Below are 27193 nucleotides of genomic sequence, written 5' to 3'. Positions count from 1 at the left end.
CCCTGGGGTGGCCCCTGGGGCTGTCCCCGATGTCCCTGGGGTGGCCCTGGGGCTGTCCCCGATGTCCCTGGGGTGGCCCTTGGGGCTGTCCCCGATGTCCCTGGGGTGGCCCTGGGGCTGTCCCCGATGTCCCCGCGGGTCGCCCCTGGGGCTGTCCCCGATGTCCCTGGGGTGGCCCTGGGGCTGTCCCCGATGTCCCTGGGGTGGCCCCTGGGGCTGTCCCCGATGTCCCCGCGGGTCCCTGGGGCTGTCTCCGATGTCCCTGGGGTGGCCCTGGGGCTGTCCCCGATGTCCCTGGGGTGGCCCTGGGGCTGTCCCCGATGTCCCCGCGGGTCCCTGGGGCTGTCCCCGATGTCCCCGCGGTCACGGTGCTGGAGGTGGTGGCCCCTCGGGCTCGCTGTCGCTGCTGTCCCCGATGTCCCCGATGTCCCCGATGTGCCCCGGGGTCAGGGCGAAGGGCGGCAGCTCCTCGTCCGACGAGCCCAGCGAGTCCTCGTCCCCCAGGCGCGTCCCCAAGGCCACGGCCCCGAAGGCCAGCGGCCCCCGCAGCAGCCGGATCTGGGGACACCAGGGGACACGAGGGGACAAAGGGGGGGACACGTTGTCACCGGCTGTCCCCGGGCCGTGTGGCACTCAGGGGACGTCACTGGTGGCACCGGGACTGGCACCAGCGCTGCCGGGGCTGGCCCCGAGGTGTCCCAGCCTTGGGGACATCGGGGCCACCCCCGGGGCTGACCCGGCCGTGTCCCCGTCCCCAGCCCGGGGGGGGTTGGGGGTGTCCCCACGGTGTCCCCACGGTGTCCCCAGCGGCCCTGGGGGTCCCGCAGCACCCTGGGGGTGTCACCCCGGGGGTCGCCAACCGCTGTCACCTCCCCCTGGGTGACATCCACGGGTCCCCAGCCCCTCAGCGTCCCCCCGGGCTCCCGTGGGTGCCACCCGGGTGTCCCCCAGGTGTCCCCCGGGTGTCCCCACCTCGGCCTTGAGCTCCTCGATGTGTCCCTTGAGGTGCCGGATGTACTGAGCCGCGTCCGAGTGCTCCAGCTGGCCCTGCAGGCGGCCCTCCTCCCGCTGGGGACACACGGGGACACCGCTGTCACCTCCCCTGTCACCTCCTGTGTCACCCCTGGGACCCCTCCTCCCGCTGGGGACACACAGGGACACCGCTGTCACCTCCCCTGTCACCTCCTGTCACCTCCTGTGTCACCCCTGGGACCCCTCCTCTCACTGGGGACACACGGGGACACCGCTGTCACCTCCGCTGTCACCTCCTGTGTCACCCCTGGGACCCCTCCTCCCGCTGGGGACACACAGGGACACCGCTGTCACCTCCCCTGTCACCTCCTGTCACCTCCTGTGTCACCCCTGGGACCCCTCCTCCCGCTGGGGACACACGGGGACACCGCTGTCACCTCCCCTGTCACCTCCTGTGTCACCCCTGGGACCCCTCCTCCCGCTGGGGACACACGGGGACACCGCTGTCACCTCCCCTGTCACCTCCTGTCACCTCCTGTGTCACCCCTGGGACCCCTCCTCCCGCTGGGGACACACGGGGACGCCGCTGTCACCTCCTGTCACCTCCTGTGTCCCCTCGTGTCCCCCTGTGTCCCCCCCGTCCCCCTCCCATCCCCTTGTGTCCCTTTGTCCCTCTCCTGTCCCTGCCCGTACCCCCCCCATGTCCCCCCCATGTCCCTCTGTGTCCCCTCGGGTGCTCCTGGTGTCCCCTCCTGTCCCCCCCCAATGTCCCCATGTCCCACCCCGTGTCCCCCCGTGTCCCCCCGTGTCCCCCCCCGGTGTCCCCGTACCTGGATCTCGAGCTCGGCCACTCGCTGTCTCATCTCGGCCAGCGCGGCCATGCTGTCGGCCTCGCGCAGCCGCACGGCCATCACCTCCTCCTTGCTCTGGGGACAGCCCTGTCACCGCGGGGACACCGCGGGGACACCCAGGGACACCCAGGGACACCCCCAGGGACACCCCAGGGACACCCCGGGGACACCCCAGGGACACCCAAGGACACCCTGACCCTCCCAGGGGACACCACGGGGACACCCAGGGACACCCCGGGGACACCCCAGGACACCCAGGGACACCCCAGGGACACCCTGACACGCTCAGGGACGCACTCAGGGACACCCAGGGACACCCAGGGACACCCCGGGGACACCCCGGGGACACCCAGGGACACCCAGGGACACCCTGACACGCTCAGGGACGCACTCAGGGACACCCAGGGACACCCAGGGACACCCTGACACGCTCAGGGACGCACTCAGGGACACCCAGGGACACCCCAGGGACACCCCAGGGACACCCAGGGGAGACCCTGACACTCCCAGGGACACCCAGGGACACCCCCAGGGACACCCAGGGACACCCCCAGGGACACCCCCAGAGACACATTAGGGACACCCCAGGGACACCCAGGGACACTCCAGGGACACCCCCAGAGACACATTAGGGATACCCAGGGACACCCCAGGGACACCCAGGGACACTCCAGGGACACCCTGACACCCCCAGGGACACCCCAGGGACACCCAGGGACACCCCAGGGACACCCAGGGACACCCCAGGGACACCCTGACACTCCCAGGGGACACCCAGGGACACCCTCAGGGACACCCTGACACCCCCAGGGACACCCCAGGGACACCCAGGGACACCCAGGGACACCCCGGGGACACCCAGGGACACCCCAGGGACACCCCAGGGACACCCAGGGACACCCAGGGACACCCCGGGGACACCCAGGGACACCCCAGGGACACCCCAGGGACACCCAGGGACACCCCAGGGACACCCCAGGGACACCCTGACACTCCCAGGGACACCCCAGGGACACTCCAGGGACACCCAGGGACACCCCAGGGACACCCCCAGAGACACCCAGAGACACCCAGGGATACCCTCAGGGATACCCCAGGGACATTCGAGAGACACCCCCAGGGGACACCCTGGGGACACCCAGGATCACCCTCAGGGGACACCCTGACACTCCCAGGGACACTCCAGGGACACCCAGAGACACCCCCAGGGACACCCAGGGGAGACCCTGACACCCCCAGGGACACCCCCAGGGACACCCCAGGGACACTCCCCGGCCTCTGGGGACAAGGGAAGGCAGCAGAGGGGACATGGGGACAGGAGTGGGGACACTGAGACTCTGTAAGGAGGTGACACCGGGACCCCAAAGTCCACAGGGGTGTCACCCTGGGGAGGGGACAGGGGTGTCCCCACAGGACAGGACAGGGGTGTCACCCTGGGGAGGGGACAGGGGTGTCCCCAAAGGACAGGACAGGGGTGTCACCGGAGGGGCAGGCGCTGCCCGAGGGACAGGGAGGGGACAGAGGAGCCACAGGAGCCGCGTGGGGCAGCCCCAGCTGTCCCCTCCGTGTCCCCCGCGTGTCCCCTCTGTGTCCCCCCGTGTCCCCCCCGTGTCCCCTCCGTGTCCCCTCCGTGTCCCCCCGTGTCCCCCCCCGTGTCCCCTCGTGTCCCCTCCGTGTCCCCCCGTGTCCCCCCGTGTCCCCTCCGTGTCCCCCCCGTGTCCCCTCCGTGTCCCCCCCGTGTCCCCTCTGTGTCCCCTCCGTGTCCCCCCCATGTCCCCCCCATGTCCCCTCCGTGTCCCCCCCGTGTCCCCTCCGTGTCCCCCCGTGTCCCCCCCGTGTCCCCCCCGTGTCCCCCCGTGTCCCCTCCGTGTCCCTCCGTGTCCCCCCGTGTCCCCTCCGTGTCCCCTCCGTGTCCCCTCCGTGTCCCCACCTTGCACTGGGCCTCTGCGTGCTTGCGGTGGCTCTCGCTGAGCTGGGCCTGCAGCCCCTGGCTCTGGGCGGCCGCGGCGCGGAGCTGCTCCCGCAGCCCGGCACAGGCCTGCTCGGCCCGGCCCAGAACTGACCGCTGGATCCGGCCCTGGAACCGGGATAGAGCCGGGATTAACCCGGGATAGAGCCGGGATTAACCCGGGATAGAGCCGGGATTAACCCAGGATAGAGCCGGGATTAACCTGGGATTAACCCGGGATAGAGCCGGGATTAACCCCTGCTCCCGCAGCCCGGCACAGGCCTGCTCGGCCCGGCCCAGAACTGACCGCTGGATCCGGCCCTGGAACCGGGATAGAGCCGGGATTAACCCGGGATAGAGCCGGGATTAACCCGGGATAGAGCCGGGATTAACCCAGGATAGAGCCGGGATTAACCTGGGATTAACCCGGGATAGAGCCGGGATTAACCCCTGCTCCCGCAGCCCGGCACAGGCCTGCTCGGCCCGGCCCAGAACTGACCGCTGGATCCGGCCCTGGAACCGGGATAGAGCCGGGATTAACCCGGGATAGAGCCGGGATAGAGCCGGGATTAACCCCTGCTCCCGCAGCCCGGCACAGGCCTGCTCGGCCCGGCCCAGAACTGACCGCTGGATCCGGCCCTGGAACCGGGATAGAGCCGGGATAGAACCGGGATAGAGCCGGGATAGAGCCGGGATTAACCCGGGATAGAGCCGGGATAGAGCCGGGATAGAGCCGGGATTAACCCGGGATAGAGCCGGGATAGAGCCGGGATAGAACCGGGATTAACCCGGGATAGAGCCGGGATAGAGCCGGGATTAACCCGGGATAGAGCCGGGATAGAGCCGGGATTAACCCGGGATAGAGCCGGGATAGAGCCGGGATTAACCTGGGATAGAGCCGGGATAGAGCCGGGATAGAGCCAGGATAGAGCCGGGATTAACCCGGGATTAACCCGGGATAGAGCCGGGATTAACCCGGGATTAACCTGGGATAGAGCCGGGATTAACCCGGGATTAACCTGGGATAGAGCCAGGATAGAGCCGGGATTAACCCGGGATTAACCTGGGATAGAGCCGGGATAGAACCGGGATAGAGCCGGGATTAACCCGGGATAGAGCCAGGATTAACCCGGGATTAACCTGGGATAGAGCCGGGATAGAACCGGGATAGAGCCGGGATAGAGCCGGGATTAACCCAGGACAGAGCCGGGATTAACCCGGGATAGAGCCGGGATTAACCCAGGACAAACCCAGGACACAGAGCCCCGCCCCCCATCCCCGCTGTCACCCCCAGCCCCATCCCTGCTCTCCCAGTCCCTCCCAGTGCCCCCAGTCCTGTTCCCAGTCCCTCCCAGTCCATTCCCAGTCCCTCCCAGTTACCTGGGTCTCCAGCTGCAGCACCCTCTGCCTCAGCGCCCCCAGCCCCATTCCCAGTCCATTCCCAGCCCCATTCCCAGTCCATTCCCAGTCCATCCCAGTCCATTCCCAGCCCCATTCCCAGTCCATTCCCAGTCCCTCCCAGTCCATTCCCAGTCCATTCCCAGTCCATCCCAGTCCATCCCAGTCCATCCCAGTCCCTCCCAGTCCCTCCCAGTCCATTCCCAGTCCATCCCAGTCCATCCCAGTACGGTACCTGGGTCTCCAGCTGCAGCACCCTCTGCCTCAGCGCCCCCAGCCCCATTCCCAGTCCATCCCAGTCCATCCCAGTCCCTCCCAGTCCCTCCCAGTCCATCCCAGTCCATCCCAGTACGGTACCTGGGTCTTCAGCTGCAGCACCCTCTGCCTCAGCGCCCCCAGCCCCATTCCCAGCCCCATTCCCAGTCCATCCCAGTCCATTCCCAGTCCATCCCAGTCCATTCCCAGTCCATTCCCAGACCATCCCAGTCCATCCCAGTCCATCCCAGTCCATCCCAGTTACCTGGGTTTCCAGCTGCAGCACCCTCTGCCTCAGCGCCCCCAGCCCCATTCCCAGTCCATCCCAGTCCATTCCCAGCCCCATTCCCAGTCCATTCCCAGTCCCTCCCAGTCCATTCCCAGTCCCTCCCAGTCCATTCCCAGTCCATCCCAGTCCCTCCCAGTCCATTCCCAGTCCATTCCCAGTCCCTCCCAGTCCATTCCCAGTCCATCCCAGTCCATTCCCAGTCCATTCCCAGTCCCTCCCAGTACGGTACCTGGGTCTCCAGCTGCAGCACCCTCTGCCTCAGCGCCCCCAGCCCCATTCCCAGTCCATCCCAGTCCATTCCCAGTCCACTCCCAGTCCCTCCCAGTCCATTCCCAGTCCACTCCCAGTCCCTCCCAGTCCATTCCCAGTCCATTCCCAGTCCATCCCAGTCCATTCCCAGTCCATCCCAGTCCATCCCAGTCCATTCCCAGTCCATCCCAGTCCATCCCAGTCCCTCCCAGTCCATTCCCAGTCCATCCCAGTCCATCCCAGTCCATTCCCAGTCCATCCCAGTACGGTACCTGGGTCTCCAGCTGCAGCACCCTCTGCCTCAGCGCCCCCAGCCCCATTCCCAGTCCCTCCCAGTCCATCCCAGTCCCTCCCAGTTACCTGGGTCTCCAGCTGCAGCACCCTCTGCCTCAGCGCCCCCAGCCCCATTCCCAGTCCCTCCCAGTCCATCCCAGTCCATTCCCAGTCCCTCCCAGTCCATTCCCAGTCCATCCCAGTCCATCCCAGTCCATTCCCAGTCCATCCCAGTACGGTACCTGGGTCTCCAGCTGCAGCACCCTCTGCCTCAGCGCCCCCAGCCCCATTCCCAGTCCCTCCCAGTCCATTCCCAGTCCATCCCAGTTACCTGGGTCTCCAGCTGCAGCACCCTCTGCCTCAGCGCCCGCAGCTCCAGCTGGGCCTGGGTCTCCCTGAGCCGCGCCCCCAGCACGGCCTCGTGCAGCGCCCGCGGCTCCTTCCAGCGGCCCCCGCGCGACACCTGGGGCAGGGGACAGGGCTGGGGACACCTGGGGACACCCTGGGGACACCTGGGGACACCTGGGCACACCTGGGCACCCCCCTGGGCACACCTGGGCACACCTGGGGGCACCCGGTCGTACCCCGGGGGCTGTGGGGACACCGGTGGCCAGAGGGTACCCGGGGGCACGGGAGGTCCCCGAGGTCCTCGTGTGTCACCTGCCAGGTGTCCCCAGTGTCCCCAGTGTCCCCCAGTGTCCCCAGTGCCCCCCAGTGTCCCCAGTGTCCCCAGTCTCACCTGCCAGGTGTCCCCAGTGTCCCCAGTGCCCCCCAGTGTCCCCAGTGTCCCCAGTCTCACCTGCCAGGTGTCCCCAGTGTCCCCCAGTGTCCCCAGTGCCCCCCAGTGCCCCCCAGTGTCCCCCAGTGTCCCCAGTGTCACCTGCCAGGTGTTCCCAGTGTCCCCCAGTGTCCCCAGTGCCTCCAGTGCCCCCCAGTGTCCCCAGTGTCCCCAGTGTCCCCCAGTGCCCCCTAGTGCCCCCCCAGTGCCCCCCAGTGTCCCCAGTGTCCCCCCAGTGTCCCCAGTGTCACCTGCCAGGTGTCCCCAGTGTCCCCCAGTGTCCCCCAGTGCCCCCCAGTGTCCCCAGTGCCTCCAGTGCCCCCCAGTTACCCCCCAGTGCCCCCCGTGCTCCCAGTCTCCCCCGCCAGGTGTCCCCAGTCCCACCAGTGCTCCCAGTCTCACCTGCCAGGTGTCCCCAATCCCCCCGGTTTCCCCCCAGTGCCCCCAGTGCTCCCAGTGCCCCCCAGTGCTCCCAGTTGCCGCAGTCTCACCTGCCAGGTGTCCCCAGTGCCCCCAGTCCCCCCAGTTTCCCCCCAGTGCTCCCAGTTGCCCCAGTGGCCCCAGTCTCACCTGCCAGGTGTCCCCAATGCCCCCAGTCCCCCCAGTGCCCCCCGTGTCTCACCTGCCAAGCGTCCCCAGTGCCTCCCAGTCCCACCAGTCCCCCCAGTGTCCCCAGTCCCCCTGTGTCTCACCTGCCAGGTGTCCCCAATGCCCCCAGTGTCCCCCCAGTCCCACCAGTGGCCCCAGTCTCACCTGCCAGGTGTCCCCAGTGCCCCCAGTCCCCCCCAGTGTCCCCCCAGTTTCCCCCCAGTGCTCCCAGTGCCCCCGGTTTCCCCCCAGTGTCCCCCCAGTGCTCCCAGTGCCCCCAGTCCCCCCAGTGTCCCCAGTTTCCCCAGTGTCCCCCCAGTGCTCCCAGTGCCCCCCAGTGTCCCCCCAGTGCTCCCAGTTGCCGCAGTCTCACCTGCCAGGTGTCCCCAGTCCCCCCAGTGCCCCCCCAGTGTCCCCCCAGTGCTCCCAATGTCCCCAGTCTCACCTGCCAGGTGTCCCCAGTCCCCCCAGTGCCCCCCCAGTGTCCCCCCAGTGCTCCCAGTTGCCCCAGTGTCCCCAGTCTCACCTGCCAGGTGTCCCCCAGCTCCCGCACCTGCCTCTGCAGGTCGCTCAGGGCGCTCAGCGCCTCGGCCTCGCGCAGCGCCAGCCCCTGCAGCTCCTCCTGCAGCCGCAGCACGTTGGCCTCGTCCGGCAGCAGCGTCTGGCGCTGGCCACAGCGGGGACATCAGCGGGGACAGCGGGGACACACGGGGACATCAGCGGGGACAGGGGACAGGGGACAGCGGGGACATCAGCGGGGACACACGGGGACATCAGTGGGGACACACGGGGACATCAGTGGGGACACACGGGGACACACGGGGACATCAGCGGGGACAGGGGACATCAGCGGGGACAGCGGGGACACACGGGGACATCAGTGGGACAGGGGACAGGGGACAGCGGGGACAGGGGACATCAGCGGGGACACACGGGGACAGGGGGGACACACGGGAACATCAGCGGGGACAGCGGGGGGACAGCAGCGACAGCGGGGAGGGACAGGGGACAGCAGTGGGACATGAGGGGGGACATGAGGGGGGACAGGGGACACGGGGACATCGGGGGGACATCAGGGGGGACAGGGGACAGCAGAGGGACAGCAGAGAGACAGCAGGGACACAGGGACAGCAGGGGGACAGGGGGACATCACTGGGGACAGGGGGACATCGGTGGGGACAGGGACAGCAGGGGGGACAGGGGGGATGGGGGGACAGGGGCCCCAGGGCCACCCGTGGGACACCCCCACCCCGAAGGCCACTCGTGTCACCCTCCCTGTCCCCAGGGCCACCCACGGGACCCTCCCGTTGCCGATGTCCCCGCGGTGTCCCCTCAGTGTCACCTTCTCCATGTCCAGGACCTTGTCCTGCATCTCCTTGAGGGCCCCCAGGGTTTCGCTCTCGCGGAGCCGCGACTGCTCCAGCTCCGTCTCCAGCTGCGCCACGAACTCCTCGCTCAGCCGGGGGTTCCCCTGTCACCCAACGACACCCAACGACACCCAATGTCACCAGGGGTCATCTGGTGTCACCCAATGTCACCAGGGGTCACCCAGTGTCACCCGGTGTCACCAGGGGTCACCCAGTGTCACCCGGTGTCACCTCCCATCACCCCCCAGCCGCGACTGCTCCAGCTCCGTCTCCAGCTGCGCCACGAACTCCTCGCTCAGCCGGGGGCTCCCCTGTCACCCAACGTCACCCAGGGTCACCCAGTGTCACCCGGTGTCACTCAGTGTCACCCAATGTCACCAGGGGTCACCCAGTGTCACCCAATGCCACCCGGTGTCACCCAATGTCACCCGGTGTCACCAGGGGTCACCCAGAGTCACCCAGGGTCACCCAGTGTCACCCAACGTCACCCGGTGTCACCCAGTGTCACTCAATGTCACCTCCCATCACCCAGTGTCACCCAGTGTCACCCAGGGTCACCCAACGTCACCCAACGTCACCCGGGGTCACCCAGAGTCACCCAGGGTCACCCAGGGTCACCAGGGGTCACCCAATGTCACCCAGTGTCACCTCCCATCACCTAGTGTCACCCAGTGTCACCAAGTGTCACCTGATGTCACCCGGTGTCACCCAATGCCACTGCTGTCACCCAGTGTCACCCAATGCCACCCAATGCCACTGCTGCCACCCAGTGTCACCCAATGCCACCCAATGCCACTGCTGCCACCCAGTGTCACCAACATCACCTCCCCCTGCCACGAACTCCTCTGAGAGCCGGGGGTTCCCCAAATGTCCCCCAATGTCCCCCAATGTCCCCCAATGTCCCCCAGCGCCACCTCCCCCCCGCCACGAGCTCCTCGCTCAGCCAGGGGCTCCCCCGTGCCACCAGCGTGCCACCAGAGTGCCAGAGTGCCACCTGAGTGCCACCCGAGTGCCACCTGCCCTGTCACCTCCCCCTGCTCACACCAGGGCTCCCCCGTGTCCCCAAATGTCACCGAGGTGTCCCCGGTGCGTCACCTCCCCCCCTCGCTTGGCCGAGGCGTCCCTTGTGTGACACAGGGACACACGGGGACACACAGGGACACACGGGGACACACGGGGACACACAGGGACACACAGGGACACACAGGGACACACAGGGACAGGGACACACGGGGACACACGGGGACACACAGGGACACACGGGGACACACAGGGACACACAGGGACACACAGGGACAGGGACACACGGGGACACACGGGGACACACAGGGACACACGGGGACACACAGGGACACACAGGGACATACAGGGACACACGGGGACACACGGGGACACACAGGGACACACAGGGACACACGGGGACACACAGGGACAGGGACACACAGGGACACACAGGGACACACAGGGACACACAGGGACAGGGACACACAGGGACACACAGGGACAGGGACACACAGGGACACACGGGGACACACAGGGACACACGGGGACACACGGGGACACACGGGGACAGGGACACACAGGGACACACAGGGACACACAGGGACAGGGACACACAGGGACAGGGACACACGGGGACACACGGGGACACACAGGGACACACAGGGACACACGGGGACACACGGGGACACACAGGGACACACAGGGGTGACAGTGACACACAGTGACACACACAGGTGACAGTGACACAGGTGACACCCACGGGTGACAGTGACACACAGGTGACACAGGTGACACACAGGTGACACTGACACACAGGGATACACAGGTGACAGTGACACACAGTGACACCCACAGGGACACCCACAGGTGACAGTGACACACAGTGACACCCAGGGGTGGCACAGGTGACAGTGACACACAGGTGACACCCAGGGGTGACAGTGACACACCTGCAGCTCGCGGATGGTGCTCTGTGCCCGCCGCAGGCTCTCGGTGGCCGAGCTGCAGCGCTGGCACCGCGGGCACAGTGACACCCACAGGTGACAGTGACACACAGGTGACACAGGTGACACCCAGGGGTGGCACAGGTGACAGTGACACACAGTGACACCCAGGGGTGACAGTGACACACCTGCAGCTCGCGGATGGTGCTCTGTGCCCGCCGCAGGCTCTCGGTGGCCGAGCTGCAGCGTTGCCGCACCAGCGCCAGCTCCCGCCGGATGACGTCGTTCTCCTCGGCCTCCTGCGCCCGCGTCACCTGGCCCTGGGACAGGGAGGGGACAGGGACGGGACAGGGAGGGGACAGCGGTGTCACCTCCGGCCAGCGGGGACAGTGAGGGACAGTGAGGGACAGGGAGGGGACAGGGAGGGGACAGCGGTGTCACCGCCGGCCAGCGGGGACAGTGAGGGACAGTGGGGACACGGGTGCCACAGGACGGGGTTGGGGACAATGGGGTGGCACTGGGGACAATGGGGTGGCACCAGGGTTGGGGACAATGAGGTGGCACTGGGGACAATGGGGTGACACTGGTGCCACAGGACGGGGTTGGGGACAATGGGGTGACACTGGGGACAATGGGGTGACACTGGTGCCATAGGACGGGGTTGGGGACAGGACAATGACACTGGGGACACTGGGGGACACTGGGGACAATGGGGTGGCACTGGGGACAATGGGGTGACACTGGGGAGGCACGGGTGCCACAGGACAGGGTTGGTGACAACGGGGTGGCACTGGGGACAGTGAGGTGACACTGGTGCCACAGGATGGGGTTGGGGACAGGACAATGACACTGGGGACACTGGGGTGGCACTGGGGACAATGGGGTGGCACCAGGGTTGGGGACAATGAGGTGGCACTGGGGACAATGAGGTGACACTGGTGGCACAGGACAGGGTTGGGGACAGGACAATGACACTGGGGACAATGGGGTGGCACTGGGGACAATGGGGTGACACTGGTGGCACAGGACAGGGTTGGGGACAGGACAATGACACTGGGGACACTGGGGGACACTGGGGACAATGAGGTGACACTGGGGACAATGGGGTGGCATGGGTGCCACAGGATGGGGTTGGGGACAGGACAATGACACTGGGGACACTGGGGTGGCACTGGGGACAATGAGGTGACACTGGGGACAATGGGGTGGCACTGGGGACAATGAGGTGACACCGGTGCCATAGGATGGGGTTGGGGACAATGGGGTGGCACTGGGGACACTGGGATGACACTGGTGCCACAGGACAGGGTTGGGGACAGGACAATGACACTGGGGACACTGGGGGACACTGGGGACAATGAGGTGGCACTGGGGACAATGAGGTGACACTGGTGCCACAGGACGGGTTGGGGACAATGGGGTGGCACTGGGGACAATGGGGTGGCACTGGGGACAATGGGGTGGCACGGGTGCCACAGAACAGGGTTGGGGACAATGGGGTGACACTGGTGCCACAGGACGGGTTGGGGACAACGAGGTGGCACTGGGGACACTGGGGTGGCACTGGGGACAATGGGGTGGCACTGGGGTGGCACTGGGGACAGCGGGGACAGCGTCACCTCCCGCCAGCGGGGCAGAGCCAGCGAGGCTGCGGTGGCAGCGGGGGACAAGGGGTGCCAGCGGTGCCACGGGACAGACAATGGGGGGACACTGGGGGACACTGGGGACACTGGGGGACACTGGGGACACTGGGGGACACTGGGGGACACTGGTGACACTGAGGGACACTGGGGGACACTGGGGGCACTGGGGGACACTGGGGGCACTGGGGGCCACTGAGGGACACTGAGGGACACTGGGGGACACTGGGGACACTGGGGACACTGGGGGACACTGGGGACACTGGGGACACTGGGGACACTGGGGACACTGGGGGACACTGGGGGACACTGGGGACACTGAGGGACACTGGGGGACACTGAGGGACACTGGGGGCACTGGGGGCCACTGAGGGACACTGAGGGACAATGGGGGACACTGGGGACACTGGGGGACACTGGGGGACACTGGGGGACACTGGGGGACACTGGGGGACACTGGGGACACTGGGGACAGGGGGACATGTCTCCAAGGAGGGGTGACACCAGCCCTGGGGGTGACACCGGGGACAGGGAGGTGCCACCAGCCCAGGAAGGTGACAGTGAGGACACAGAAGTGACACTGGGGATAGGGAGGTGACAATGAGGACAGGGAGGTGACACCGGGGACAGGGAGGTGACAGTGGGGACACAGAGGTGACAGTGAGGACAGGGAGGTGACACTGGGGACAGGGAGGTGACAGTGGGGACAGGGAGGTGACACTGGGGACAGGGAGGTGACAATGAGGACAGGGAGGTGACACCGGGGACAGGGAGGTGACAGTGGGGACAAGGAGGTGACACTGAGGACAGGGAGGTGGCACTGAGGACACAGAGGTGACACTGGGGACAGGGAGGTGACACCGGGGACAGGGAGGTGGCACTGAGGACACAGAGGTGACACCGGGGACAGGGAGGTGACACTGGGGACAGGGAGGTGCCCCCAGCCCTGGGAGGTGACACTGGGGACACAGAGGTGACAGTGAGGACAGGGAGGTGACACTGAGGACACAGAGGTGACACTGGGGACAGGGAGGTGGCACTGGGGACAGGGAGGTGACACTGAGGGCAAGGAGGTGACACCGGGGACAGGGAGGTGACACCGAGGACAGGGCGGTGCCCCCAGCCCCGCGGGGACCATTCACCCCCTCCCCCTCCCCCAATCCCACCCAAACTCCTCCAATCGCTGCTTTTCACCCCAATCTACCCCAACCCCCCCCATCCCCCATCCCAATTCCCTCAAATCCCCCCAAAAATCCCCCAAAATCCCTCTGCCCCCCCCCCCCCCCCCTCCTTCCCCTCCTCCACCCCGAGCGGGGAAGGTGCGCGGGAGCCTCCGGAAAAAAAAAGCAGGAAAAAGGCGGGGGGGGGGGGGAAAAAAAAAAAAAAAAAAAGGAAAATCCACCCCAAAACGGGGCTGGAAGGGAGGGGAGGAGGAGGAAGAGGAAGAAATGGGTGGAAAAAGAGCGAAAAGAGGGCAAAGAAGCCGCAGTACCTGGATGAGGCGATCGGCCAGGGCCGCGCTCTCCTGGGGCGGGGGGGGGACAGCAACAGAGGCCGGGTCAGCGGGGACAGCGACAGCGACAGCGACAGCGACAGCGACAGCGACAGCGACAGCGACAGCGACAGAGGCCCCCGCGCCCCGCCCGCCACCCCCGCAGTGCCCCAGGGTTTGGGGTTTTTTGGGTGGTTTTTGCTTCCCCCCGAGCGGTTCTGAGGGGGGGGGAGGGGGGTTTTGTTCCTAAAAGTCGGGGTTTTGCCTCAAAATGGGGGGGGGTTGTTCATAAAGGAGGAGGTTTTGTTCCGAAATGGAGGGGTTTTGCCTTAAAATGGGGGGGTTTTGTTCCTAAATGAGGAGATTTTGTCCCTAAAAGAGGGGTTTTACCTCAAAATGGGGGGTTTTGTTCATAAATGAGGAGATTTTGTTCCTAAAAGGAGGGGTTTTGTCCCAAAATGGGGGGTTTTGTTCCTAAATGAGGAGATTTTGTCCCTAAAAGAGGGGTTTTGCCTCAAAATGGGGGGTTTTGTTCCTAAATTGAGGGGTTTTGCCCCAAAATGGGGGGTTTTGTCCCTAAATGAGGAGATTTTGTCCCTAAAAGAGGGGTTTTGCCTCAAAATGGGGGGTTTTGTTCCTAAATTGAGGGGTTTTACCTCAAAATGGGGGGGGGTTTCTTCATAAATGAGGAGATTTTGTCCCTAAAAGAGGGGTTTTGCCTCAAAATGGGGGGTTTTGTTCCTAAAAGGAGGGGTTTTGCCTCAAAATGGGGGGGTTTGTTCCTAAAAGGAGGGGTTTTGCCTCAAAATGGGGGGGTTTTGTTCCTAAATGAGGAGATTTTGTCCCTAAAAGAGGGGTTTTACCTCAAAATGGGGGGGTTTGTTCCTAAAAGGAGGGGTTTTGCCTCAAAATGGGGGGGTTTGTTCCTAAAAGGAGGGGTTTTGCCTCAAAATGGGGGGGGTTTGTTCCTAAATGAGGAGATTTTGTCCCTAAAAGAGGGGTTTTGCCTCAAAATGGGGGGTTTTGTTCCTAAAAGGAGGGGTTTTGCCCCAAAATGGGGGGTTTTGTTCCTAACTGAGGAGATTTTGTCCCTAAAAGGAGGGGGTTTGCCTCAAAATGGGGGGTTTTGTTCCTAAATGGAGGGGTTTTGCCCCAAAATGGGGGGTTTTGTTCCTAACTGAGGAGATTTTGTCCCTAAAAGAGGGGTTTTGCCTCAAAATGGGGGGGTTTGTTCCTAAAAGGAGGGGGTTTGCCTCAAAATGGGGGGTTTTGTTCCTAAATGGAGGGGTTTTGCCTCAAAATGGGGGGTTTTGTTCCTAAATGGAGGAGTTTTACCTCAAAACGCGGGGATTTTGTCCCTAAATGAGGAGATTTTGTCCCTAAAAGAGGGGTTTTGCCTCAAAATGGGGGGTTTTGTTCCTAAAAGGAGGGGTTTTGCCCCAAAATGGGGGGTTTTGTTCCTAACTGAGGAGATTTTGTCCCTAAAAGAGGGGTTTTGCCTCAAAATGGGGGGGTTTGTTCCTAAAAGGAGGGGGTTTGCCTCAAAATGGGGGGTTTTGTTCCTAAATGGAGGGGTTTTGCCTCAAAATGGGGGGTTTTGTTCCTAAAAGGAGGGGTTTTGCCTCAAAATGGGGGGTTTTGTCCCTAAATGAGGAGATTTTGTCCCTAAAAGAGGGGTTTTGCCTCAAAATGGGGGGTTTTGTTCCTAAATGGAGGGGTTTTACCTCAAAATGGGGGGGCTTGTTCCTAAAAGGAGGGGTTTTGCCTCAAAATGGGGGGGTTTGTTCCTAAAAGGAGGGGTTTTGCCTCAAAATGGGGGGGTTTGTTCCTAAAAGGAGGGGTTTTGCCTCAAAATGGGGGGTTTTGTTCCTAAATTGAGGGGTTTTACCTCAAAATGGGGGGGGGGGGGGGTTGTTCATAAAGGAGGAGATTTTGTCCCTAAATGGAGGGGTTTTGCCTCAAAATGGGGGGTTTTGTTCCTAAATGAGGAGATTTTGTCCCTAAAAGAGGGGTTTTGCCTCAAAATGGGGGGTTTTGTTCCTAAATTGAGGGGTTTTACCTCAAAATGGGGGGGGTTTCTTCATAAATAAGGAGGTTTTGTCCCAAAAAGGAGGGGTTTTACCTCAAAACGCGGGGATTTTGTTCCTAAATGAGGAGATTTTGTTCCTAAAAGGAGGGGTTTTACCTCAAAATGGGGGGTTTTGTTCCTAAATTGAGGGGTTTTGCCTCAAAACGCGGGGATTTTCTTCCTAAATGAGGAGATTTTGTCCCAAAAAGAGGGGTTTTGCCTCAAAATGGGGGGTTTTGTTCCTAAAAGGAGGGGTTTTGCCTCAAAATGGGGGGGTTTGTTCCTAAAAGGAGGGGTTTTACCTCAAAATGGGGGGGTTTCTTCATAAATAAGGAGGTTTTGTCCCGAAAAGGAGGGGTTTTACCTCAAAACGCGGGGATTTTCTTCCTAAATGAGGAGATTTTGTCCCTAAAAGAGGGGTTTTACCTCAAAATGGGGGGTTTTGTTCATAAATAAGGAGGTTTTGTTCCTAAAAGGAGGGGTTTTGTCCCAAAATAGGGGGTTTTGTTCCTAAATGAGGAGATTTTGTTCCTAAAAGGAGGGGTTTTACCTCAAAATGGGGGGGTTTTGTTCTGAAATGGAGGGGTTTTACCTCAAAATGGGGGGTTTTGTTCATAAATGAGGAGATTTTGTCCCTAAAAGGAGGGGTTTTACCTCAGAATGGGGGGTTTTGTTCATAAATAAGGAGGTTTTGTTCCGAAAAGGAGGAGTTTTACCTCAAAATGGGGGAATTTTACCCCAAAATTGGGGGATTTTGCCTCCAAACGGGGATCGTGTCCCAAAACGGGGCAATTTTACCTCAAAATGGGGGGATTTTGCTCCGAAACGGGAATTTTGCCCCTAAAAGGAGGGGTTTTACCTCAAAATGGGAATATTTTTCCCCCAAAAAAAGGGATTTTACCTCAAAATGAGGGAATTTTGCCCCAAAATGAGGAGGTTTTGTCCCTAAATGAGGAGATTTTACCTCAAAATGGGAATATTTTTCCCCAGAATGATGAATTTTGCCCCAAAACACGGATTTTGTCCCTAAATGAGGGGATTTTGCCCCAAAACGGCTCCATTTTACCTCAAAATAGGTGGAGGTTTTTGGGGTTCCCTGTGGGGTTTTTGGGGTTCCCTGTGGGGTTTTTGGGGTTCCATTAAGTGTTTTTGGGGTTTTTGGGGTTCCCTTTGGGGTTTTTTTTTGGGTTTTTGGGGTTCCCTTTGGGGTTTTTGGGGTTCCCTATGGGGTTTTTTGGGTGTTTTTGGGGTTCCTTGTGGGATTTTTGGGGTTCCATGCAGGATTTTTTGGGGTTTTGGGGGTTTCCTGTGGGGTTTTTTTGGTTCCCTGTGGGGTTTGGGTTTTTCTGGGGTTCCCTTTGGGGTTTTTGGGGTTCCATGCGGTGTTTTTGGGGTTTTTGGGGTTCCATGCAGGATTTTTTGGGGTTTTTGGGGTTCCATTAAGTGTTTTTAGGGGGTTTTGGGGGTTCCCTGTGGGGTTTTTTAAGTGGTTTTGGGGTTTCCCGGGCTGGTTTTGGTTTTTTTGGGGTTCCCTGTGGGGTTTTTGGGGCTCCCTTTGGGATTTTTTGGGGTTCCCCAGGCTGGTTTTGGTTTTTCTGGGGTTCCATGCAGGGTTTTTGGGGTTTTTTGGGTTCCCTGTGGGGTTTTGGTTTTTCTGGGGTTCCCTTTGGGGTTTTTGGGGTTCCATGTGGTGCTTTTGGGGTTTTTGGGGTTCCATTAAGTGTTTTTAGGGTGTTTTGGGGGTTCCCTTTGGGGTTTTTGGGGTTCCATGCGGTGTTTTTGGGTGTTTTTGGGGTTCCCTGTGGGGTTTTTGGGGTTCCCTTTGGGGTTTTTGGGGTTCCATGTGGTGCTTTTGGGGTTTTTGGGGTTCCATTAAGTGTTTTTAGGGTGTTTTGGGGGTTCCCTTTGGGGTTTTTGGGGTTCCATGCGGTGTTTTTGGGGTTTTTGGGGTTCCATGTGGTGCTTTTGGGGTTTTTGGGGTTCCATTAAGTGTTTTTAGGGTGTTTTGGGGGTTCCCTTTGGGGTTTTTGGGGTTCCATGCGGTGTTTTTGGGGTTTTTGGGGTTCCCTGTGGGGTTTTTGGGGTCCCCAGGTTGGTTTTGGAGTTTTTGGGGTTCCCTATGGGTTTTTTTGGGTGTTTTTGGGGTTCCTTGTGGAATTTTTGGGGTTCCATGCCGGATTTTTTGGGGTTTTGGGGTTTCCTGTGGGGTTTTTTTGGTTCCCTGTGGGGTTTGGGTTTTTCTGGGGTTCCCTGTGGGGTTTTTGGGGTTCCATGCAGGGCTTTTGGGGTTTTTGGGGTTCCCTGTGGGGTTTTTGGGGCTCCCTTTGGGATTTTTTGGGGTTCCCCAGGCTGGTTTTGGTTTTTCTGGGGTTCCCTGTGGGGTTTTTGGGGTTCCATGCAGGGCTTTTGGGGTTCCATGCAGGGTTTTTGGGGTTCCATGCGGTATTTTTGAGTTTTTGGGGTTCCATGCGGTATTTTTGGGGTTTTGGGGGTTCCATGCAGGATTTTTTGGGGTTTTTGGGGTTCCATGCGGTGCTTTTGGGGTTTTTGGGGTTCCGTTAAGTGTTTTTAGGGTGTTTCTGGGGTTCCCTGTGGGGTTTTTGGGGTTCCATGCGGTGCTTTTGGGGTTTTTGGGGTTCCGTTAAGTGTTTTTAGGGTGTTTTTGGGGTTCCCTATGGGGTTTTGGGGGTTCCATGCAGGGTTTTTGGGGTTCCATTAAGTGTTTTTGGGGTCTTTGGGGTCCCCAGGTTGGTTTTGGAGTTTTTGGGGTTCCCTGTGGGGTTTTTTGGGTGTTTTTGGGGTTCCTTGTGGGATTTTTGGGGTTCCATGCAGGATTTTTTTGGGTTTTTGGGGTTCCATGCAGGATTTTTTGGGGTTTTTGGGGTTCCCTGTGAGGTTTTTTTGGTTCCCTGTGGGGTTTGGGTTTTTTTGGGGTTCCCTTTGGGGTTTTTGGGGTTCCATGCGGTGTTTTTGGGGTTTTTGGGGTTCCCTGTGGGGTTTTTGGGGTCCCCAGGTTGGTTTTGGAGTTTTTGGGGTTCCCTATGGGGTTTTTTAAGTGTTTTTGGGGTTTCCCGGGCTGGTTTTGGTTTTTTTGGGGTTTCCCTGTGGGGCTTTTGGGATTTTTAGGGTTCCCTGTGGGGTTTTTTTGGTTCCCTGTGGGGTTTGGGTTTTTCTGGTGTTCCCTTTGGGGTTTTTGGGGTTCCCTTTGGGGTTTTTGGGGTTCCATGCGGTGTTTTTGGGGTTTTTGGGGTTCCATGTGGTGCTTTTGGGGTTTTTGGGGTTCCATTAAGTGTTTTTGGGGTTTTTGGGGTTCCCTGTGGGGTTTTTTAAGTGGTTTTGGGGTTTCCTGGGCTGGTTTTGGTTTTTATAGGGTTCCCTTTGGGGTTTTTGGGGTACACTATGGGGTTTTTGGTGTTTTTGGGGTTCCCTGTGGGGTTTCGGGGGTTCCATGCAGGGTTTTTGGGGTTTTTGGAGTTCTCTGTGGAGTTTTTGGGGTTCCCTGTGGGGTTTTTTTGGTTCCCTGTGGGGTTTGGGTTTTTCTGGGGTTCCCTTTGGGGTTTTTGGGGTTCCATGCAGGGTTTTTGGGGTTTTGGGGTTCCCTATGGGGTTTTTTGGGTGTTTTTGGGGTTCCCTTTGGGGTTTTTGGGGTTCCATGCAGGATTTTTTGGGGTTTTTGGGGTTCCATTAAGTGGTTTTGGGGTTTTTTTGGTTCCCTGTGGGGTTTGGGGTTTTTCTGGTGTTCCCTTTGGGGTTTTTGGGGTTCCTTGTGGGGTTTTTGGGGTTCCCTTTGGGGTTTTTGGGGTCCCCAGGTTGGTTTTGGGGTTTTTGGGGTTCCCTATGGGGTTTTTTGGGTGTTTTTGGGGTTCCTTGTGGGATTTTTGGGGTTTTTGGGGTTCCATTAAGTGGTTTTGGGATTTTTGGGGTTTCCTGTGGGGTTTTTTTGGTTCCCTGTGGGGTTTGGGTTTTTCTGGGGTTCCCTGTGGGGTTTTTGGGGTTCCATGTGGTGCTTGTGGGGTTTTTGGGGCTCCCTGTGGGGTTTTGGGGGCTCCCTGTGGGGTTTTTGGGGTTCCATGCAGGGCTTTTGGGGTTTTTGGGGTTCCCTGTGGGGTTTTTGGGGCTCCCTTTGGGATTTTTTGGGGTTCCCCAGGCTGGTTTTGGTTTTTCTGGGGTTCCCTGTGGGGTTTTTGGGGTTCCATGCAGGGCTTTTGGGGTTCCATGCAGGGTTTTTGGGGTTCCATGCGGTATTTTTGAGTTTTTGGGGTTCCATGCGGTATTTTTGGGGTTTTGGGGGTTCCATGCAGGATTTTTTGGGGTTTTTGGGGTTCCATGCGGTGCTTTTGGGGTTTTTGGGGTTCCGTTAAGTGTTTTTAGGGTGTTTTTGGGGTTCCCTATGGGGTTTTGGGGGTTCCATGCAGGGTTTTTGGGGTTCCATTAAGTGTTTTTGGGGTCTTTGGGGTCCCCAGGTTGGTTTTGGAGTTTTTGGGGTTCCCTGTGGGGTTTTTTGGGTGTTTTTGGGGTTCCTTGTGGGATTTTTGGGGTTCCATGCAGGATTTTTTTGGGTTTTTGGGGTTCCATGCAGGATTTTTTGGGGTTTTTGGGGTTCCCTGTGAGGTTTTTTTGGTTCCCTGTGGGGTTTGGGTTTTTTTGGAGTTCCCTTTGGGGTTTTTGGGGTTCCATGCGGTGTTTTTGGGGTTTTTGGGGTTCCCTGTGGGGTTTTTGGGGTCCCCAGGTTGGTTTTGGAGTTTTTGGGGTTCCCTATGGGGTTTTTTAAGTGTTTTTGGGGTTTCCCGGGCTGGTTTTGGTTTTTTTGGGGTTTCCCTGTGGGGCTTTTGGGATTTTTAGGGTTCCCTGTGGGGTTTTTTTGGTTCCCTGTGGGGTTTGGGGTTTTTCTGGTGTTCCCTTTGGGGTTTTTGGGGTTCCATGCAGGGCTTTTGGGGTTTTTGGGGTTCCATGCGGTGTTTTTGGGGTTTTTGGGGTTCCCTGTGGGTTTTTGGGGTTCCCTATGGGGTTTTTTTTTGGGGTTTTGGGGTTCCCTGTGGGGTTTTTGGTTTTTTTGGGGTTCCTTGTGGAGTTTTTGGGGTTCCCTATGGGGTTTTTTGGGTGTTTTTGGGGTTCCCTGTGGGGTTTTGGGGTTCCATGCAGGATTTTTTGGGGTTTTTGGGGTTCCATGCAGGATTTTTTGGGATTTTTGGGGTTCCATGCAGGATTTTTTGGGGTTTTTGGGGTTCCATGCAGGATTTTTTGGGGTTTTTGGGGTTCCCGGTGGGGTTTTTTTGGTTCCCTGTGGGGTTTGGGTTTTTCTGGGGTTCCCTTTGGGGTTTTTGGGGTTCCATTAAGTGTTTTTGGGGTTTTTGGGGTTCCCTGTGGGGTTTTTGGGGTTCCCTTTGGGGTTTTTGGGGTTCCATGCAGGGTTTTTGGGGTTTTTGGGGCTCCCTGTGGGGTTTTTGGGGTCCCCAGGTTGGTTTTGGAGTTTTTGGGGTTCCCTATGGGGTTTTTTGGGTGTTTTTGGGGTTCCTTGTGGGATTTTTGGGGTTCCATGCAGGATTTTTTGGGGTTTTTGGGGTTCCATGCAGGATTTTTTGGGGTTTTTGGGGTTCCATTAAGTGGTTTTGGGGTTTTTTTGGTTCCCTGTGGGGTTTGGGGTTTTTCTGGTGTTCCCTTTGGGGTTTTTGGGGTTCCCTTTGGGGTTTTTGGGGTTCCTTGTGGAGTTTTTGGGGTTCCCTATGGGGTTTTTTGGGGTTTTTGGGGTTCCATGCAGGGTTTTTGGGGTTCCCTGTGGGGTTTTTGGGGTTCCATGCAGGGTTTTTGGGGTTTTTGGGGTTCCATGCGGTGTTTTTGGGGTTTTTGGGGTTCCCTGTGGGTTTTTGGGGTTCCCTATGGGGTTTTTTTTTGGGTTTTTGGGGTTCCCTGTGGGGTTTTTGGTTTTTTTGGGGTTCCTTGTGGAGTTTTTGGGGTTCCCTATGGGGTTTTTTGGGTGTTTTTGGGGTTCCTTGTGGAATTTTTGGGGTTCCATGCAGGATTTTTTGGGGTTTTTGGGGTTCCATGCAGGATTTTTTGGGGTTTTTGGGGTTCCCTGTGGGGTTTTTTTGGTTCCCTGTGGGGTTTGGGTTTTTCTGGGGTTCCCTTTGGGGTTTTTGGGGTTCCATGCAGGGCTTTTGGGGTTTTTGGGGTTCCCTGTGGGGTTTTTGGGGTTCCCTTTGGGGTTTTTGGGGTTCCATTAAGTGTTTTTGGGGTTTTTGGGGCTCCCTGTGGGGTTTTTGGGGCTCCCTGTGGGGTTTTTGGGGTCCCCAGGCTGGTTTTGGAGTTTTTGGGGTTCCCTATGGGGTTTTTTGGGTGTTTTTGAGGTTCCCTGTGGGATTTTTGGGGTTCCATGCAGGATTTTTTGGGGTTTTTGGGGTTCCATTAAGTGGTTTTGGGGTTTTTTTGGTTCCCTGTGGGGTTTGGGTTTTTCTGGTGTTCCCTTTGGGGTTTTTGGGGTTCCCTTTGGGGTTTTTGGGGTTCCCTATGGGGTTTTTTTTGGGGTTTTTGGGGTTCCCTGTGGGGTTTTTGGTTTTTTTGGGGTTCCTTGTGGGATTTTTGGGGTTCCCTATGGGGTTTTTTGGGGTTTTTGGGGTTCCATTAAGTGGTTTTGGGGTTTTGGGGGTTCCCTGTGGGGTTTTTTTGGTTCCCTGTGGGGTTTGGGTTTTTCTGGGGTTCCCTTTGGGGCTTTTGGGGTTCCATGTGGTGCTTTTGGGGTTTTTGGGGCTCCCTGTGGGGTTTTTGGGGTTCCCTGTGGGGTTTTGGGGGTTCCCTGTGGGGTTTTTGGGGTTCCATGCAGGGCTTTTGGGGTTTTTGGGGTTTCCCTGTGGGGTTTTTGGGGCTCCCTTTGGGATTTTTTGGGGTTCCCCAGGCTGGTTTTGGTTTTTCTGGGGTTCCCTTTGGGGTTTTTGGGGTTCCATGCGGTGTTTTTGGGGTTTTTGGGGTTCCATGTGGTGCTTTTGGGGTTTTTGGGGTTCCATTAAGTGTTTTTAGGGTGTTTTTTGGGGTTCCCTGTGGGGTTTTTTAAGTGGTTTTTGGGGTTTCCTGGGCTGGTTTTGGTTTTTATGGGGTTCGCTTTGGGGTTTTTGGGGTTCCCTATGGGGTTTTTTGGGTGTTTTTGGGGTTCCTTGTGGGATTTTTGGGGTTCCATGCAGGATTTTTTGGGGTTTTTGGGGTTCCCTGTGGGGTTTTTTTGGTTCCCTGTGGGGTTTGGGTTTTTCTGGGGTTCCCTTTGGGGTTTTTGGGGTTCCATGCGATGCTTTTGGGGTTTTTGGGGTTCCCTGTGGGGTTTTGGGGGTTCCCTGTGGGGTTTTTGGGGTTCCCTGTGGGGTTTTTGGGGTTCCATGCAGGGCTTTTGGGGTTTTTGGGGTTCCCTGTGGGGTTTTTGGGGTTCCCTTTGGGGTTTTTGGGGTTCCATGCGGTGCTTTTGGGGTTTTTGGGGCTCCCTGTGGGGTTTTTGGGGTCCCCAGGTTGGTTTTGGAGTTTTTGGGGTTCCCTATGGGGTTTTTTGGGTGTTTTTGGGGTTCCCTTTGGGGTTTTTGGGGTTCCATGCAGGATTTTTTGGGGTTTTTGGGGTTCCATTAAGTGGTTTTGGGGTTTTTTTGGTTCCCTGTGGGTTTTGGGGTTTTTCTGGTGTTCCCTTTGGGGTTTTTGGGGTTCCTTGTGGGGTTTTTGGGGTTCCCTTTGGGGTTTTTGGGGTCCCCAGGTTGGTTTTGGGGTTTTTGGGGTTCCCTATGGGGTTTTTTGGGTGTTTTTGGGGTTCCTTGTGGGATTTTTGGGGTTTTTGGGGTTCCATTAAGTGGTTTTGGGATTTTTGGGGTTTCCTGTGGGGTTTTTTTGGTTCCCTGTGGGGTTTGGGTTTTTCTGGGGTTCCCTTTGGGGTTTTTGGGGTTCCATGTGGTGCTTGTGGGGTTTTTGGGGCTCCCTGTGGGGTTTTGGGGGCTCCCTGTGGGGTTTTTGGGGTTCCATGCAGGGCTTTTGGGGTTTTTGGGGTTCCCTGTGGGGTTTTTGGGGTTCCCTGTGGGGTTTTTGGGGCTCCCTTTGGGATTTTTTGGGGTTCCCCAGGCTGGTTTTGGTTTTTCTGGGGTTCCCTGTGGGGTTTTTGGGGTTCCATGCAGGGCTTTTGGGGTTCCATGCAGGGTTTTTGGGGTTCCATGCGGTATTTTTGAGTTTTTGGGGTTCCATGCGGTATTTTTGGGGTTTTGGGGGTTCCATGCAGGATTTTTTGGGGTTTTTGGGGTTCCATGCGGTGCTTTTGGGGTTTTTGGGGTTCCGTTAAGTGTTTTTAGGGTGTTTTTGGGGTTCCCTATGGGGTTTTGGGGGTTCCATGCAGGGTTTTTGGGGTTCCATTAAGTGTTTTTGGGGTCTTTGGGGTCCCCAGGTTGGTTTTGGAGTTTTTGGGGTTCCCTGTGGGGTTTTTTGGGTGTTTTTGGGGTTCCTTGTGGGATTTTTGGGGTTCCATGCAGGATTTTTTTGGGTTTTTGGGGTTCCATGCAGGATTTTTTGGGGTTTTTGGGGTTCCCTGTGAGGTTTTTTTGGTTCCCTGTGGGGTTTGGGTTTTTTTGGGGTTCCCTTTGGGGTTTTTGGGGTTCCATGCGGTGTTTTTGGGGTTTTTGGGGTTCCCTGTGGGGTTTTTGGGGTCCCCAGGTTGGTTTTGGAGTTTTTGGGGTTCCCTATGGGGTTTTTTAAGTGTTTTTGGGGTTTCCCGGGCTGGTTTTGGTTTTTTTGGGGTTTCCCTGTGGGGCTTTTGGGATTTTTAGGGTTCCCTGTGGGGTTTTTTTGGTTCCCTGTGGGGTTTGGGGTTTTTCTGGTGTTCCCTTTGGGGTTTTTGGGGTTCCATGCGGTGTTTTTGGGGTTTCTGGGGTTCCCTGTGGGTTTTTGGGGTTCCCTATGGGGTTTTTTTTTGGGGTTTTGGGGTTCCCTGTGGGGTTTTTGGTTTTTTTGGGGTTCCTTGTGGAGTTTTTGGGGTTCCCTATGGGGTTTTTTGGGTGTTTTTGGGGTTCCCTGTGGGGTTTTGGGGTTCCATGCAGGATTTTTTGGGGTTTTTGGGGTTCCATGCAGGATTTTTTGGGGTTTTTGGGGTTCCCTGTGGGGTTTTTTTGGTTCCCTGTGGGGTTTGGGTTTTTCTGGGGTTCCCTTTGGGGTTTTTGGGGTTCCATTAAGTGTTTTTGGGGTTTTTGGGGTTCCCTGTGGGGTTTTTGGGGTTCCCTTTGGGGTTTTTGGGGTTCCATGCAGGGTTTTTGGGGTTTTTGGGGCTCCCTGTGGGGTTTTTGGGGTCCCCAGGTTGGTTTTGGAGTTTTTGGGGTTCCCTATGGGGTTTTTTGGGTGTTTTTGGGGTTCCTTGTGGGATTTTTGGGGTTCCATGCAGGATTTTTTGGGGTTTTTGGGGTTCCATTAAGTGGTTTTGGGGTTTTTTTGGTTCCCTGTGGGGTTTGGGGTTTTTCTGGTGTTCCCTTTGGGGTTTTTGGGGTTCCCTTTGGGGTTTTTGGGGTTCCTTGTGGAGTTTTTGGGGTTCCCTATGGGGTTTTTTGGGGTTTTTGGGGTTCCATGCAGGGTTTTTGGGGTTCCCTGTGGGGTTTTTGGGGTTCCATGCAGGGTTTTTGGGGTTTTTGGGGTTCCATGCGGTGTTTTTGGGGTTTTTGGGGTTCCCTGTGGGTTTTTGGGGTTCCCTATGGGGTTTTTTTTTGGGTTTTTGGGGTTCCCTGTGGGGTTTTTGGTTTTTTTGGGGTTCCTTGTGGAGTTTTTGGGGTTCCCTATGGGGTTTTTTGGGTGTTTTTGGGGTTCCTTGTGGAATTTTTGGGGTTCCATGCAGGATTTTTTGGGGTTTTTGGGGTTCCATGCAGGATTTTTTGGGGTTTTTGGGGTTCCCTGTGGGGTTTTTTTGGTTCCCTGTGGGGTTTGGGTTTTTCTGGGGTTCCCTTTGGGGTTTTTGGGGTTCCATGCAGGGCTTTTGGGGTTTTTGGGGTTCCCTGTGGGGTTTTTGGGGTTCCCTTTGGGGTTTTTGGGGTTCCATTAAGTGTTTTTGGGGTTTTTGGGGCTCCCTGTGGGGTTTTTGGGGCTCCCTGTGGGGTTTTTGGGGTCCCCAGGCTGGTTTTGGAGTTTTTGGGGTTCCCTATGGGGTTTTTTGGGTGTTTTTGAGGTTCCCTGTGGGATTTTTGGGGTTCCATGCAGGATTTTTTGGGGTTTTTGGGGTTCCATTAAGTGGTTTTGGGGTTTTTTTGGTTCCCTGTGGGGTTTGGGTTTTTCTGGTGTTCCCTTTGGGGTTTTTGGGGTTCCCTTTGGGGTTTTTGGGGTTCCCTATGGGGTTTTTTTTGGGGTTTTTGGGGTTCCCTGTGGGGTTTTTGGTTTTTTTGGGGTTCCTTGTGGGATTTTTGGGGTTCCCTATGGGGTTTTTTGGGGTTTTTGGGGTTCCATTAAGTGGTTTTGGGGTTTTGGGGGTTCCCTGTGGGGTTTTTTTGGTTCCCTGTGGGGTTTGGGTTTTTCTGGGGTTCCCTTTGGGGCTTTTGGGGTTCCATGTGGTGCTTTTGGGGTTTTTGGGGCTCCCTGTGGGGTTTTTGGGGTTCCCTGTGGGGTTTTGGGGGTTCCCTGTGGGGTTTTTGGGGTTCCATGCAGGGCTTTTGGGGTTTTTGGGGTTTCCCTGTGGGGTTTTTGGGGCTCCCTTTGGGATTTTTTGGGGTTCCCCAGGCTGGTTTTGGTTTTTCTGGGGTTCCCTTTGGGGTTTTTGGGGTTCCATGCGGTGTTTTTGGGGTTTTTGGGGTTCCATGTGGTGCTTTTGGGGTTTTTGGGGTTCCATTAAGTGTTTTTAGGGTGTTTTTTGGGGTTCCCTGTGGGGTTTTTTAAGTGGTTTTTGGGGTTTCCTGGGCTGGTTTTGGTTTTTATGGGGTTCGCTTTGGGGTTTTTGGGGTTCCCTATGGGGTTTTTTGGGTGTTTTTGGGGTTCCTTGTGGGATTTTTGGGGTTCCATGCAGGATTTTTTGGGGTTTTTGGGGTTCCCTGTGGGGTTTTTTTGGTTCCCTGTGGGGTTTGGGTTTTTCTGGGGTTCCCTTTGGGGTTTTTGGGGTTC

At 58.3% G+C, this 27193-nt stretch overlaps 1 protein-coding gene across 5 annotated transcripts in view; it reads right to left on the bottom strand.

Moving 5' to 3' along the window:
* Window positions 1-355: 355 nt before the first annotated feature.
* The window catches only part of EVI5L (ecotropic viral integration site 5 like), an 84185-nt gene continuing 57347 nt past the window's right edge, over window positions 356-27193 (bottom strand). The window contains exons 13-21 of one of the 5 annotated variants that reach the window (XM_082299447.1): window positions 14047-14079; window positions 11103-11234; window positions 8944-9072; window positions 8128-8268; window positions 6567-6698; window positions 3754-3900; window positions 1803-1898; window positions 973-1068; window positions 356-558 (exon numbers count right to left, since the gene is read on the bottom strand). In XM_082299447.1, the coding sequence (XP_082155573.1) occupies window positions 364-558; window positions 973-1068; window positions 1803-1898; window positions 3754-3900; window positions 6567-6698; window positions 8128-8268; window positions 8944-9072; window positions 11103-11234; window positions 14047-14079 (1101 nt within the window). In that variant the 3' untranslated portion in view covers window positions 356-363. Of the gene's footprint in view, window positions 559-972; window positions 1069-1369; window positions 1454-1802; window positions 1899-3753; window positions 3901-6566; window positions 6699-8127; window positions 8269-8943; window positions 9073-11102; window positions 11235-14046; window positions 14080-27193 lie in introns of those variants that run through there. The other 4 variants (XM_082299449.1, XM_082299448.1, XM_082299451.1 and 1 more) reach the window with 4 other exon arrangements.

The sequence above is a fragment of the Coloeus monedula genome (genome assembly GCF_965178545.1).
Source record: "Coloeus monedula genome assembly, chromosome: 31".
Taxonomy (NCBI): domain Eukaryota; kingdom Metazoa; phylum Chordata; class Aves; order Passeriformes; family Corvidae; genus Coloeus; species Coloeus monedula.
The sequence above is the reverse complement of the archived record's forward strand: the minus strand, read 5'-3'. Positions and strand labels throughout refer to the sequence as shown.